General features: G+C 32.3%; 1 protein-coding gene and 1 long non-coding RNA gene across 2 annotated transcripts; one reads left to right on the top strand and one right to left on the bottom strand.

Annotated features, from left to right (window-relative positions):
* Positions 1–1,539: 1,539 nt before the first annotated feature.
* Positions 1,540–4,279, top strand: LOC132756210 (uncharacterized). The gene is made up of 3 exons (XR_009629303.1): positions 1,540–1,976; positions 2,351–2,492; positions 3,587–4,279. It is a non-coding gene; the product is annotated as an uncharacterized LOC132756210 (long non-coding RNA).
* A 3,938-nt stretch (positions 4,280–8,217) lies between these two features.
* LOC132756209 (transcription intermediary factor 1-alpha-like) lies at positions 8,218–9,348 on the bottom strand. Its single transcript, XM_060747216.1, has one exon. The coding sequence runs from the start codon at positions 9,346–9,348 to the stop codon at positions 8,218–8,220; it is 1,131 nt and encodes a 376-aa protein (XP_060603199.1).
* Positions 9,349–16,907: the final 7,559 nt, after the last annotated feature.

The raw sequence follows: 16,907 nt of genomic DNA, 5'->3' as shown, positions 1-16,907 counted from the left end.
CAAACATACGTGTCAATCAGAAATTGTAAAGTTCGTTCATGTTGTTTATGTTGAGTTATTATTGAGAGAATTGAAAAAAAAAGAACAATACAAGATTCTAATGATAATAAGCATTAAGGAAAGATTAAGGAAACATGGCAAGAACTTGTCATATTACCATGATTATCTTCATATGAAGACATCTGCAGATGTTTCTTAATTTCAAATTTTAGCAGTGTTATATATAAATGTTCATCTAAACTATTTTAAACATTACGATAATGCAATCATTAGGTCAAAGTTTTTAATTTGCATTATGAATCTTTTTCTATAACTATATTTATTTTTTTCATACATTTTACAATGTAACTTTAAACAATATTATCAAGTAGATGACAAAGAGACCATCGGTAAAATCAATTAAAGTGAAATGGTTCATAATGGAAGGTCTTTTATACCATTTATAATGATGTTGATAGTTTTGGTTTCATACCTTCTACCAAACTATGAAATGATTATATATGAATGTTGATAGAAAGTGTGAGATACAAGATCCGATATAACATATCTTTAAATAGCAGATAATAAATTCTCCTAGAACAAAATATTTTTATTCAACATATTTCATATTTATTTATAAGAATATCCAACTTATATATTCTCAATATGAAATGCTTATGGAAAATGTGCCCATTGTAGACCAATCCACTTTAAAACGCCATCCCTGCTTTATATGATTCCAAAACTAAAGCACAGATCAATTAAGTTTGCAAACAAATTTCTATGAATAGAGTGAGAAACTGTTCAGCAATTCCATAAAAAAAATAATTTTTGATTGATAACATTTTAAAATCTAATTACGATCAATTCATTAAGCTAGTAACTAGTTAGCGTAACTGTGCTCATAAAAGAGATTTATGGTAAGTGCAAGCTACCGTTCATCCTCCCTAGCACCGGGCACCGGTTTGGGCAGAATTTAACATTTAAAATGAAAATAACAATAACTTGAATTTAGAAACATCCGATAATGTCTTGAATGGCGGTTTTCAGGAATCCATAAGTCATTTACACATGAACATTGATAAATAAGATTTCAAATAATACTTTATCTATTTTGTAAGTACATAATGTAATTAATTACGCACAAGAATAAACCGAAATTCACTCAGTCAATCAAAATTTAATACGATTTTAAGGCTTGATTTATGGTCGATACATTCTCTTATTATTTATTGTGTACGCTTGAAACCGAGTGCAGTAATTCCATTTAAAGCGCTGCTCTTGAAATAAAAATTTTAAGTTATTTATAATTATTATTTTTCATATCTTATAAAAAAAAACTGTTACTGCATTTATTGTTGAAAGTAGCGTTTTATAAATGTCACGTGACGTATTATCTTCAGATAGAAATGATCTTATTTAGATTTAATTTAGATATATGTTAACTAAAAGTAAAACAAAATCAAATTTATGTCATATTATATTTATATTCTTTACTACACTGTCTTACTACAATGTCGAGTTATTGTCGACGAATGTAATTGAATTCATGGGTTTTATTTTTAACTTAAGTATTTATCTTTTACATTACATTATAATTTTTTGTAAAACAATACATTGTAATCATAATAAGAATTACGTTATCAAACAATTATGTGTCACCTTTATATAAATGAAATAATGTTATTAATGTGTGTAGTGTCACCAAACAAGTTATATAAATATGCTATAAAAACAACTAATTATGATTGTTTGTAACATTGAATTTGTCAGACTGCTAAGTTTCGAGGAGAATTACACGGCTTATTATAAAAGCAATATAGCTTAAGTTGAATATGAAAATTAGCATGAAACTTATATTGCTAATTTGAATAAACTCTGGTTGTGTACATGGACTAAATTATAAAACAGCGACGGATTTATATTACTTGTGTTATATTTATTGATATTTTTATTTCGCATCAGTGGCCATTTTGTCAGAAACGAACACCTGTTGGGTATTTGTCCCTAGTATAGATTAACATACATTTCAAGATAAAAAACAAGAGATTAGCTAAACATTCAATTTGTACACAGTAACTGTAACATAACTTTAATTTATTTTTCAAAATAACGACGATTATTTTTATGTTCTTTGCTATCAACATTTTTAACGCTTAATTGCATAGATATTGTAACTATATATGTAAATATATATCTTATCATATTAACGTTGCTAAGAACGTTCAAATGCGTTTTAAGCGTAGGAAAAGAACATTTTGTTCAAAGAAGAGATACGACTAAACTGTATAATAAATAAAGATATTAATTTCAAAGGCATATTCCTCGTAAATTTTTCATGGTTTTTGTTTGTTTATATTTGCATACAAAGATCAAATTAAACGACAAAATCACCATGGAGACCCAATGTTCTGATGACGAATACAACAAAAGTGTGATACTCGTAATATCATCTCTATCAACTGGAAGTGTAATGTACATAGCCATCATTTTATTTTGGATGTCACGAATTTGTAAGTATAAAAGTTCTCGTTTTAGAGGTATGCATTTCTTGAATATTTCTTAATATTTCTTATTTCGGTAAATTATTGATAAAATGTCGGTAAAATTTCCCATTTTCTATTCACTTTTGGTGATTTGATTTAAGTGAATTGATGTAAAATTGAAAGTTTGTAATACAATGAATAATTATATTGATAGTGTTTAGTAATGGACATAACAACAAACCATGAAAGAGTTATACATGTACTTAAGTTGTTGGTAATTGTGACATACATGATCCTATATTACATATATTTATTTATTAAGCAGATATATAATAAAATGTTCTCGAAAAAACATATTTTTATTTTATGTCATCAGATAAATGGTCATTCTAAAACACCTTGAACAACATAAACATTTTTTTCCAACAGCATATTATACGAAATTTCTAGTGACACATTTCTATTGTTTCCATAGACTTCGATACTCGTTGATTCTTCATACAATAACTGTCTTATTATTTAACCAAACTAAAATTTGTCATTTGGTGTCCAATTTCCTTTTGATTCGCACACAAACCCTTAACAAGCGGACGGGAAACACATGAGTTGTTTGCCTGTTTCTAACATTTTTATATTCTTTCTAAAGCTTGTAAATACTTATTAAAATGCTCAGAATATGTCTTGTTCATTTGTCAGAAAGAATGTTTGCTGACTGTAATAATTTAATTTACACATGATGTTTATTTTATGTAACGTTATTTTTGATTGGTCGGCTAGTATTCTATATCCCGTCACTTCCACTACATTAATTGCTTGGAATAGAATTAGGAAAGAATATACATTAATCAAAACCATAAAAACATATTTTTGTTCCTTTGTTATTCTGTCGATAGTATTGTTAATTTTTGAGATTTCATGAAAAGTGATTGCACCAATAAGTGTCATAAGTTAATGATATGTTTCGAAAATCCGTAAAAGTGGTGCTCCATCGGAAGCAATAAGAACAAGAATATCATAAGAAAATCGAGTTTAATCCATGATTCTTATATCAATTTTAATTACTAAACATTTTTCCTATATTTTTCCTATTTATTTATTTATTTATTTTTCCTAATTAACAGCAAAGCCAAATACAAGTGTCATATCTGCCAACAATCAGTGGTGTTTACAGGTTACCAGAAACAAAAGCCAAGGTCCTAGTATCCAGCAAAGGATTTGGAGAAAGCAATCATTTTTAAATGAAACCTCCCAAGTCCAACCTGTTCGTTTACCAAGACCTGTTGTTTCAGGAAAAGACTGGAATAATCGTCATGGAAACACGTCACGTGATCATGAAAACTATGGTTTAGATTTTTCCTGTTACTAATTAAGATGAAAAAAAAGAGAAAAAAGAAAGAATGTGATTTACGAAATAACAAAAGCAGTATTTTGACAGAGCTAGAAAACAGATGTGTTGATGTATACCACAGAGGGTTTTATATATCAAATTAAAATACCTGACGACATTTTAAATCTTGGAAATTTAAATCTCAAAAGCAAACTTGTGGATGCGTTAAATGACGGTAGCACATCATGACATATTTCAAGGATGCGACTTTTCAATTCAATATGATCATTAATTTTACATTTGTATAATTTGGAACGAAACTTATACTTAAACAATTCACAATAGGAATTGTTAAAATCAACTACTAGACATGATTAGAAAATGTCCTTTTTATTACTTATAATATTTATGACATGAAAATAAAAATTGTGTCTAAATATATCTGATCAGAATATTATGTACATGTCTGTGAGCCTGAATATACACTTACCAATCAATTAGTCAAATCAATTAATGACCCAATCAATAACGATTAATCTTATGTTATTGCAAAAACACTGAATGACTCTGTATTCACCACGTGACTTTTAAACTTTTCAGTTTCTGAATTGGACTATTTTATCTTCCATTTAGTGATAATTTTTTCAAATTATATGATAAAAATATAGTTTACAAACAGTATGGATGTACAGGCTGACTTGGCTCTTTTTGGTTTCAACAGGGTAACGGTCCTAATAGCGGAGTGCTCCTAATTCCGGGATGGTTATTAGTAGGATTTCTGCTATACTTGTAAGAGCATTAATTAGGCATCCAGCTAAATCATAATGTTTGATAAATAAGTAGTCGGTAAATTGCTGAAAAATTGATTATTACTTGAAAGTTATCCAGGAAAGCCGATTATTTCAAATAGCCAGCAGCTGTTATAATTGCAACCGGATATTATATATTATTTGAACATATATGTAAATTCAATTTTCCCTCTTACTAAGTATGATTTATTTGATTATGTTTTGTTTATGTTATTCTTATGGATCCGGTGTGATTTTGCATAATATATCAGTTCTTCTCCTTCATTTTTAAACTTGTAAAATCATTATAAATTGGACGACAGAAAAATGAATATGTTTAACCCCTTACCCAATATATACGCGAAAAGCCTTTGACTCTATCTCAATCCCTTGAGAAGTTGAAGCACTTTGAAATAACTTTTGTTGGAAAAAATCAAGACAAAATAGCGATGTTTTGGCAATTTTGAGATGTCCTCTCGTTGCCATGGTAATAGGAAATTTAAGACTGAGCATTTCGGTACAAAGCAATGGTCCAGTCAACATTTGTGCCAAGTTTGATTAGTATTGAAGCATTTTTCATAGTTTCATAGCTGTTTGAACTTGTAACAGGAGGCTTTACAATGAAAACGGCCATTTTTCGCAATATGCTCATGAGGTAAAGGGTTAACTAAAAAAATTAAAAATGTTACAAAACAACAAGTTTTCACAAAAATTAGGTGAAATACCTCATGTTAACATAGAAAAACTAGATTATGGGTAATTCCAAAGTTTTTCATAATTTTTTGTTAACTTAAAAAATTAAAAATGTTACAAAACAACAAGTTTTCACCAAAATTAGGTGAAAGACCACATTTTTACATAGAATAACTAGATTTTGGGTAATTCCAAAGTTTTTCATTATTTTTTGTTAATCCTTTACCCCATATATACGCGAAACAACGCACTTTCGACCCCCTCCCTCTTTTAGGCCTAAAGTAGTGAAGAAATGTGCTATTTGGACCCCAAACACATGGTTTCGTTTGAGAAATGTTGCTAATAAAGTGAGTACTTTTTCGGCGCCGCCCCCCATCTAAAAGATACATCAGCGGGTTACCAGAAGGGGGATGTGCCCCCTTCTTTTTGGGGTGTGAAGGGGGGCGGTAGTCCCCCTCATCGCAAAGATAATTTTGGACTTGTCAGAGGCTAAAAATGACTCCAGGTCGATCATAAGGTAGCGTGTAACCAACGCTGAAAAGCCTTTGACTCTATCTCAATCCCTTGAGAAGTTGCAGCACTTTAAAATAAATTTTGTTGGAAAAAATTAAGGCAAAATAGCAATTTTTGGCAATTTTGAGATGTCCTCTCGTTGCAATGGTAACAGGAAACTATGATACATACGGAATATTATGTTGTAGTAGTTTTCTGGGGCTTTGTATTTTGCTACGAGCAGCAGTGGAAAATTGATATCTCGCGAGACCAAAGGTCGAGCGAGATATCAATTTTCCAACGTTGCGAGTAGAAAATACATAGTCTCAGAAAGCTACTGCAACGTAATTTTCCTTTTATTATATACCTTTTCGTTTTATTAAGAAAATGCAATGTAGTTGTCAAGAAATTAATCTATGACTGACGGATGAATACGTTGTTCTTGAAAACGGGCCACGCCTTTAATAATTTTGGTTCCCGTTTCCAAATGCAACGTTATACAAAGCTAAGATCGGAACCAACGTCAAAAATAGTCCGTCACTTCCATATATGGTACCGTATTTGTCACTTACATAATACGAAAATTTATATCCGATGAAACGTATTTGCGCTTTAATATTGGCGTGTATTCTAGGGAGAAAATTTATAGGTATATAATTAAATAAAATATTGTCTAAGAACTAACGATAACGTATATATACCAATTGATAGTTTTTGCCCTTTTACCTAAAAGTGTCACATTTCTTTGTTTTCGATGTATATTATTTTTAAATGCATAAAATGCCACGAAAGTCAACAATTTTGAATTTATCGAGCTATATGTTGTATAATATACATCAATTCCGTTTAAAAAAAAACAAATTTTTACATATTTTATTTTCTTCAGCTCATACGTATATTGGGAAACAGCTACCTAAAGTGGTATTTTAAAAGCATTCAGACAATAATATACCTATTACAGTCATATATACATGTATACATATCTTTTATATAAATATAAGCACTAATGTATTGTATCACAATATACAAAAAAAATCTTTAATAACCATTGGTTCAGCACATAGGATACTTACACTTAACAACTTTGATTTTGTTTTTTTAACGTTATTTATTTTGCGAAATATGTCTGTAAAGAAAGCTAATCTGTGATGCTTGCAGCAATATATGATATTATAACTATTAATCGTGACGTTTATTTAATCTATATACTAGTACATGACTACTGTTAATATGCAAACAATGTTCAGTTGTTGTTTTTAAATAAATGAATTGTGCTGTAGCTGTAAAATATATCAAACCATTTGACAAGATATATGGTCATGTTTAAGATATTTAAAATATAACATTACCTCACATAGCAGTCTTGGTTATAAAAGCTTTCATCCGTATTTTATACAATACATTTAGGGAGGGAATAAATCTTTTCTAATATCAAATATTATCATTTTGTAGAGCTAAACAATTTGATTAAATATCAACGTTTGCCATAGATATTTGAGTTTAATTTAATAATATAAAAATAATAATAATAATAATAATAATAACTATTATTATCATATTAGTTTTATTATTATTATCATTATTATTATTATTATTATTATTATTACATGTATTATTTTTTTAAGGCACATGCTTACATAAATATGTTTAACCTAAAATCATTTATATAACAGTGCATTGAAATCAATGTGAAATAAGTTTGTTCAAGATATGATTCATAATTTACAAGTTTAAATGTAATTATGATGGAATAAATGTCTTAAAGTCCTGTAAGTTCTTTTATAATTGTACCTTTTCTATAATAAAGAACAATTACCACATGATTTTATGCACTCTTCCGTTTACAAATCAATGAAAAATGAATACAGTGTTCATTGTATGTTAAAAGCTTTCACCTGGTCTCCAAAGCAACCAACATAGATCTCAGCATAGCGTGAACTGTAGCATATTGATTGAAGGGGGTTCTCCATCTTCAAATTTATACATATATCTTTCCATTGTCAAAAGTTTCCGTTGACTTTTATGAATTGTTCCATTACTAAACGCAGCAAAGTAATGACCCGTCATCTAACCATCACTTTCCCTCGTGTTCTACCCCAAGTCTGTCATGCTTATATGATTTGCTGTAATTTCCTTGTATGATACGATCATATCTGTCGTTACCAAAGTCACTAATATAAAGAGTTTTGGGAATCCTTTTCGTTTGACGGGTATTAGTAAGGTGAAGAATAGTTCAGAGGGATGTATTCAGAGATTATATGTGGTTTCAGTACAATCACACTAGGAGGAGACAACAAGCAAATAAAAAACCTGATTAAATTACTACCCTGAGCAAGTCCTCCCCATTTAAATACTGCGGACCTGATTTGCTTAGTCGTCTGTTTGTATGACAACCTAAATTCTTTGATATAGCATTTGTTAATTGCGAATGTCCTGAGACATTAAGCAATTTTCAAAAACTTTGAAGTTTTCGAGTTTTCTCTTCTTTTACAAGTCTGTTCTCTATAAATATCAATTTAATCTTACCGTTGTTGTAATCAGCTAGAACTAGTTTATTTGTGTTAAGAACTGCACATCCTGAAATATTACAGTATTCCTCATCTGATGACGTTTTAACATTGATATCTCCTTTCCGAATCAGACAATCAACAGCTTTTATAACTTTTGTCGATTCATGACGAGAATGATTGACAATCTCACCGAAGACCATTTTCTTACAGAAAAATGTGTCGAGTTCAAAATTTCGTTGAAATGAGTAGTGCATATTGGTATGCATTAATGTTTGTTCGGCGTCATTCAATTCATATGATTTAAGTGTAGATTCTGCCCGCTTCATGTCAATGTACAATTGACCGTGTTCATGATTTGATTTGCTTGCATGAAGACTTGATTGCAAGCATTTTATACCGGAAATCATATTTTCACATGTATCAAGGACATGCTGAATAATTTGTTTGTTGTTGGACTTTATTTCCTCGGCATTATTTAAAGCATCTTTTTGCATCATATTTAGGCGGTCGTTTATTTCTTTTCGGAATTCAGTGATCGCCTTGATGATTTCTTTATTGTAATCATTTATGTTGCTTCTACTGCCTTTAGCCTTCTTCGAAATTTCTTCAGCTCCTTTTAGTTTTTCGCTGAGTTTCTGCATGACGTCATTTAATTCCTTCCCATCTGCGATACCTACGCATTTTTCAGGTATGTTATCAACTCTACATGTTCTATGTCCTAAAGTTATGCAGTCATTACATCCAAGTGCATGGTGTGATGGACAATAGAATTTTATTATTTCTTTTTTGTGAACTTGACACATTTTAGTGCATTCATTGCATGATTTCATTGTAGTTTGGATCTTATCAAAATCATTACGCTGCAGCATTTGATGATTTCGTAAGACTTTTGCTTTTCTGTGACAATCGTGGCAAGTTTTACAGAGGTATTCTTGACAAGTGGCACAAAACCCGTGAGCTTCTATACGTTGACCTGTGGTAAGGCATGGCTCACAACAGTGATCAAAATCTTCTGCTGATCCTGCTGCTACTGATCCTAGTAGATCACTTTGTTTACGTCCTGATACGGCCATTCCTGGAGTACAGAATACAGAATTTTTTTTATCACTATTTTCCTTCTTACTAAAAGGATATGTTATTTAAATTTGTTTATAGCGAAATTTTACTAACATCTTAATTAACCAAAAATGAACAAAGATCAATGTGTGTTGCTTAATCTATCGCTTTGTAGAATTAAAAAAAATCTCAACTGACTTATGACCTTGTTATTAAAATTACAGTACATTGTCGGTCTACCCTTCAAACAAAAATATGCTGATTAACATGTATTAAAATCGGTTATCAATCGATAAAGTTTGATTTGACATAGATCTAGTTGTGTTAATTGATAGTAATCGTACCACGGACGCCCCGCCCCCCCCCCACCCCAATTTATAAAGTTATATAAGATAAAATTATTAAGTGGTGTTCAACCTTGAAAACTTTTATATTTATTTATAAATACATGTATATAGGAAATGATAAATACAGTATATTGTCGGTTTTACCCTACAAACGAAAATATATTAAAATCGGTGTTCAATCGATAAAGTTTGATTTGACATAGTTGTGTTAAATGATAATAATCGTATTTATTAAGTTATCGACATCTTACTCTTAAATGAATTCACCCGATTATAATTCAATAACAAACCAACAAATTAAAAACTCATGATCAACTTTCAAGTCAAAAACAGTATATTTTTTAAAAACGACACCTCATTCAAGGACAATTACACAGCATACACTTTCTGAGTAAAGGGGCGAAATTCTATACGATTTGTACAGCTTTCCAGTGCAAGGTAGTCTCCCTTTATCAAGAAAAACACTACGTTAAAAAGTAGCGAGAAATGACAAAGTTATATGTTCTACTTATTATCGCATCGTAACATTGCAATAAAGCTGTATCTCAAAACAGTGGGTCAAACATCCCTACTTTGAATCATTTCAACTCAGTTTTCCAATGCGTCTTACAAATGTAGGCTAATTATTAGTCCAACTAATTGTACTGACCGACGAGATATTGTGCTATTTTTGTCTACTTAACAGAACGAAAATATCTCAGAATATTACGGTGGCATAGAGATGACATTTGCTGTTTTACTTTATCTCGTGGCTACGACTTATTATCTCGTGGCCACGACTTATTATCTCGTGGCCACGACTTATTATCCCGTGTCCTCGACTTATCATCTTGTTGTCTCAAGATATTATATCGTGGGCACGACTTATTATCTCGTGGCCACAACTTATTATCTCGTGGCCTCGACTTATTATCTCGTGGCCTTGACTTATCATCTTGGGGCCACGACTTATTATCTCGTGGCCACGACTTATTATCTTGAGGCCTCAAGATATTATCTCGTGGGCACGACTTATTATCTCGTGGCCACGACTTATTATCTCGTGGCCACGACTTATTATTTCGTGGCCTCGACTTATCATCTTGGGGCCACGACTTATTATTTCGTGGCCACGACTTATTATCTCGTGGCCACGACTTATTATCTCGTGGCCTCGACTTATCATCTTGGGGCCACGACTTATTATCTCGTGCATATTCAATGCATCAAGAAACTAGGTCAAACTGGGTGCGTCAATTTGACCCCAGCTGTATAATTTATGAAATATTAATAGAAGTCTAAGTCTATATAAATCAAGTGACCTCCAGGGAGGGACAAGATTAATAGACCTATGTTAAATACAACAAGTTGATGCTATAAGCCAAATATCTTTGCACAAGGCATTTTAGTTGTTCCAAAGTTGAAGATTAGTAAGACATTTTTATTATATCTCTATATTATCCAGTTGGCCCCAATATCTGGGCCATTTTTGATTAAAGAAAATGATTAATGAGCCACATCCGCGCAGTCTGATCAGCATACATGCTGTTCTCTAACAAACCCTATAACAAGTAGAGAAACTGATAGCGAACAGCATGGATCCTGATCAGACTGCGCGGATGTGCAGGCTGGTCTGGATCCATGCTGGTCGCAAACCCATTATATTGGTTTTGACGTGACGCGGCTCATGTATGTACATCTCTAGAGGTTAACAAAGCAATACTTATTGTAACATACCAAATATCTTCGCTTTGAGTATTATACTTTATCACAAATGCACTTAATTTTTTAACGTGTTCTCTATATAAGTCTATACTAATTAATAAACCCGTAAGTGTCTATTTTAAGATATTGTGGCCTACTTTAACATACATGTAAGACTGAATGTCCTATTGGATGAATTTTCAACGGGTTTGAAGAATGTGTATTCAGTCCTCAACTACGGTGGCATAGAGGTGACATTTGAAGTTATATTTTATCTCGTGGCCACGACTTATTATCTTCTGGCCTCAAGATATTATCTCGTGGCCACGACTTATTATCTTCTGGCCACGAGTTATTATCTTGAGGCCACGACTTATTATCTTGTGGCCTCAAGATATTATCTCTTGGCCACGACTTATTATATTGTGGCCACGACTTATTATCTCGTGGCCACGACATAATTATCTCGTGGCCACGACTTATTATCTTGTGGCCACGACTTATTATCTTGTGGCCACGACTTATTATCTCGTGGCCACAAGATATTATCTCGTGGCTACGACTTATCATCTTGTGGCCACGACTTATTATCTCGTGGCCACAAGATATTATCTCGTGGCCACGACTTATTATCTTGAGGCCACCAGGGGCGTAACTAGGCGTACTCCTGTACGCCCGTGCGTACAAATTAATCCTGTCTTCCGAAAAATCACATGCGCTGAAAGTTCGAAAAAAGTGATAAAAACAGAGGGGGGGGGGGGGCGGATAGTGTGGTCGGGGCAACATAATTATACTCATATAGGCCTACTATATTTTTTGTCATTATATAAAAAAAATCATAACATAATAAGACATTAATACACGGCAGAGTAGGGCTGGAAGGTGATAATCGGCCCGCAAAATGAATAATGGACCCGAGGGCTTTAGCCCGAGGGCCATTATTCATTCAGGGCCGATTATCACCTCCCGGCCCTACTCTGACGTGTATTAATGTCTTTAATACACTTGGTAGATCTAATAGTAGCTTTTTTTAAAAAAAAAAAATACGACAACAAAGTTCTCTCGTTGACATTCTTGTCTACTCTTCTACTGTTCTGTACAGAGATGTTTAAGTTGTTTGTGTTTAAAGCAGTAGAATCTAGATTCAAGTTTTATTTTCATTTTTTTCGGAATGAATTTGTCGTATTATTTCATCAAATTTCAATAGTAACAAAAATGTGTTTGTAATAAATACGCTTAAGCTCTCATAATAAGAATAAAGCAATTCGTGCTGACAACGTACTTTCACTTTTACAGTTAACTGTTTGATGACGTAAAATATGACGTCATTGTTTCAGTTTGTGCACGTGCGCATGTTTTGCGGGCTGATAACTAGTTCTCGGCCCCGGGCCGCAAACTCATTATAGGTCACGTGACACTCATAATCAGTTGAAATCATAGGCAATTTTGTTACTATATATAGTAACAAGTGTATTAAACAGTATTAATTAATATCTTTTAAAATAATCTATATTGCGATATCTTATACAGCTTCAGCGGAGGAAAGTTACAAAAAGTTTCAGTACCGATTCTAGGCCAATAAATTCCCAGAGCCTTGGTGGTAAAAATGTTTTGCGCTCCGTGCTTCTTATTCGGCAAGCAGGTCGCACGCAGTAATTTTTTTCCGAAACCTTTTACCCTTTATTTACCATATTGGCCCTTTTGTGTCCTCTCTTGGTTTTGGTTGGGTGCCTTTTGGGTACCCTGCTGGTGTGGCTGAATGGTGTAGGGGGCTATGCTCAGCCAACGTAGCCTTGTATGTTTGATTGTTTTATCTTTTAATCAGAAAACAAGTAACAAATTGGTGTAATTTCTCAACGATCGTTGGAAGACATGTAAAGTTCTCATGGCATATTAAAGTGACATTATGCCCATCCATGGGTAGATATAGAGTGAACAAATGAAAGTCAAAATAGGTTAACATTTTCTCATAATCCCTTTCAATGTTACAATTTACTTACTTCACATGAACGATAAATAACTCACTAGGCCATGTAAAATGTGCGGAATATATCTGCAACTTTCAATTTATAAAAATAGTAGGCCGTTGTTTTTTTTTATATAGTTAGGTAAATTTATTTTTTACCAAAACATTTTCAAATATTATGTGTTGGTCAATCACCATTATATAACGACGAGTTTATTGAAATATATAGTCAATTTGACAATGAAAAAAATGAGCAAAATGCCACTTTAATCAATTGAGTGCTGCAAAGAATTACTTGGCCGTGCCGAAAAGGCAGAAAATGACAAAGAATGTACAATTCCATCTCAATTTTATACATTTATTTAAAAGTATCGCCAGATTCTTGTATAAGGTGTTGAGATAATTATTCTTTGTGGTCAACAAAACATTAATTGCGATGAGTCACCAAACAAATTCCATGCGCAGTTATATCATTATTAAAGTCGTATATCTGCTAATGAATTTACTTTATCACAAAAGATCTTAAATGAATCGTTTAATGTATTCACGTGACATAATCTATGTTAAACGCAACGATTTTTAATTAATTTACTGACATTTCTGAAAGGAGATTTTAAAATATCTTTGGTGTAATTTTTTATTATTAAAATGTAATGGAATATTTAACAGATCAAAACATTGACTGAACAATTTTCACACTATTATCATTCTTAATATTTTGTAACAACAGTTGCTACTTATGAAGGTGCAGAATGACGGTCTTTCCCGAGAGAGCATTGGAGCATTGCACGTCGCGTTTACATATTTGTCCGAAAATCTCAGTATGTGGTGGAGTAAAGTAAAATTGACAATTGCTGTCCAGCGAGCTCGGCTTTTCTGAAGTACTCAAACGTGAGGCATTGTTTGACCCTTTTAGTGATCATGCTATAGTTCTCGGCAACAACTGAACTAAAACGTCAGAAGTACATATTATGGAGACAAAGCGTATGTCTGGTCTAGGCCTTATAAATGTTTATAAAGATAGGGTAGTAAATGCCGAGTAGACAACTTTGCATACCAAAGAAATAGACGTCTAGCGTTGTTTTTTTTTTTTTTTTTTTGCTTTTTGTTTAGTTTAAAATTTTCTGAATTTTATTGCTTTTACATCTGTTTGAAGGTCGCAAAATAACAAATTGTTACATATTTTAAAATTAATAAAAGTGAAATCATCAGTTCACCAATATGTTGTCAATATAGCCTCTAGATAGTCACGAAATGCCACGATATATCGTTTTCTCTTTAAAAATTTTCTCGCGGGAAGCATGCCCCCGAACCCCCCTAGTTACAGAGTACATATCAAAATAGCTCAGTTACGCCCCTGGCCACGACTTACTTTAGCAAATGAAAACGCTCGTTTCATCGATGAAATGTCCTGTTATACCAGATATAATGTGCTTAGCATTAATTACTTCCCTTGATTACAATTGCTCCATTTGTTTTCTATTTTAAAACGGCAAATTAATGCAAACGGTTTCGGATTTTTTTTAAAAAAAGAGGGGTGGACGATGTTATTATCGAGAGACTGACAGAGGAAAAGGACTGTTCTTAATTGTTTGTTTGTAGGGAAGCAGAACATCTTATTTATTTCAACTGCATGTTAATAGATCTATTCAAATTCCTGATTGCTTATTGCATGTTATAATTTATACGTTCTGTAGAAATATAATGTAAATGTTCGAACAATTTTCTGTAAGTTTCATGTACGAAGATGTGATTAAATTTAATGTCTGACTATGAATGATGAATCAGCTATACTGAGCGTTGTGAACTGTCTAAATGTCAGGTACGTGTTGTATTGTCCAACAATATTGACCAGTTGACCTGGCACTTCATTAACCTTCGTAAAGGTCATTTGCATAAACACTGACCAGTATCTATCGGATATATCGATACTGTATATTTGCTAACTTGTTGTGGTGTATTGGTATAGCTGTCGGACTACCGATCTGAAGGTTTCATGTTCGATTCCTTACCAACACCACGATATGATTTTTTTTTTTTAAATTACTAGCAAGAATGAATGCTGATGTTCATTGTTTATGTGTATAGTATATTTATGTGTCATGCCTTGATAACAGTCGTCCTAAATAAAAAGTAATTTACTACCACTTATTGTTACAAGTTTGCTTCTTTAAAAAGAAGCATGCGAGAGGTCTTTTTGCAGCTGTTGAAGATTTGTTAATTTCGAAAATATTTGGAGATATAAAATATTTGGAGATATAAAAGGCACCAGAGATTATCCAAAACGGGCATAAAGTATGTTAATCAAGCAATTTTAAGTCCCAGATTTACATTAATAATGTATATATTATTTGATTGGAATAAACAATATATACTGCTGCATGCCTCCAACCACAATATGGCAAGTTAATTATACTTGAGAAAAAGTTGTGCCATTTTCGCCATTTGCGCCAAAAAATCTCCGTTGCGTATTTTAGTCATGATAGCAGTTCAAAAGTGAAAGAAGCAGCAAAGTTTCGGTACACCGTTCACTCGGTCATATGATAGTGCGAACATGAAATAGTAAAACGCTATTCAGAAAACAAGTATCGATTTATACAGTTAAAAAGGATTAAAAATGTAATGAATCATTGCTCGTAGTGTTAAGTAACGTAAACGATATGTTCTGATATTTCCTTGTACCGATTTGTTCACTTCGATGTTTATGTTTCGTTTAAGTTAAGTCGTAATTTGAGGCGGAGCATGCGCATAACATTTTTTGTAGACTAATTCTAATGTTTTAAGGCTTAAAATACGATCCATTAGCTTCGATTTGATACGCAAAAATGGATGCCGCCAACAATCATTCTCAACACTGTGGAGAGGTCTGATGACCTCTCCAATAATAATTTAAAACGATTTTAAAGAATACAGTAGTATTTCAAAATGGGACTTAAAAGTTTCCCATTCATCACATGGCACTGCGGATTTACACGACTTTATAAGTAAAGCTCCAACAAGCTTGCAGAACATGCATGCTTGTAAATCGTTCGGTTCATAATATCTGAATGTATTATTGGATATCAAAATAAATCTGTTGACATGACTATATTTGTGTTCAGGTCATCAGTTTGGTGGGTGGGGGGGGGGGGTCGGTGTTAGGGTCTTATTTATAACTTCTGTATGTATTGTCCAACAATATTGACCTTGCACCTCATTAACTTTCGTAAAGTTCATATGAATAAACACTAACCAGTATCTATCAAGTATATCGATATATTTGCTAACTACACTGGTCAGGTGTGGATGTCGGACTACCGATCTGAAGGTCTCTGGTTCGATTTCTTACCAACAGTGACACCATGTTATAATTTTTTTTTAATTTACTTGCAAAAATTAATTTGAAATTGCTTTATTACAACAGGTTTTAGAATACATTTTTAGTGGTGTTTTTTTATACACAGTCATATATTTTTATTTTATTAAAGTATCTTTCAATGTTTCTCTTTTTGACATTATGCAATCTTATATACTTAGCGCATACACGCTATAAAGGCAGTAATTAAAGATACAACACAATAGTTTTAAGAGAATGGCAATT

This window comes from Ruditapes philippinarum, unplaced genomic scaffold (genome assembly GCF_026571515.1).
Source record: "Ruditapes philippinarum isolate M1 unplaced genomic scaffold, ASM2657151v2 ctg12052_1_1_1_1, whole genome shotgun sequence".
Lineage (NCBI taxonomy): Eukaryota > Metazoa > Mollusca > Bivalvia > Venerida > Veneridae > Ruditapes > Ruditapes philippinarum.
The sequence above is the reverse complement of the archived record's forward strand: the minus strand, read 5'-3'. Positions and strand labels throughout refer to the sequence as shown.

Bases quoted from the DNA above. Each gene is read 5' to 3' on its own strand.
- LOC132756209 (XM_060747216.1), bottom strand. From the start codon at position 9,348: ATGGCCGTATCAGGACGTAAACAAAGTGATCTACTAGGATCAGTAGCA.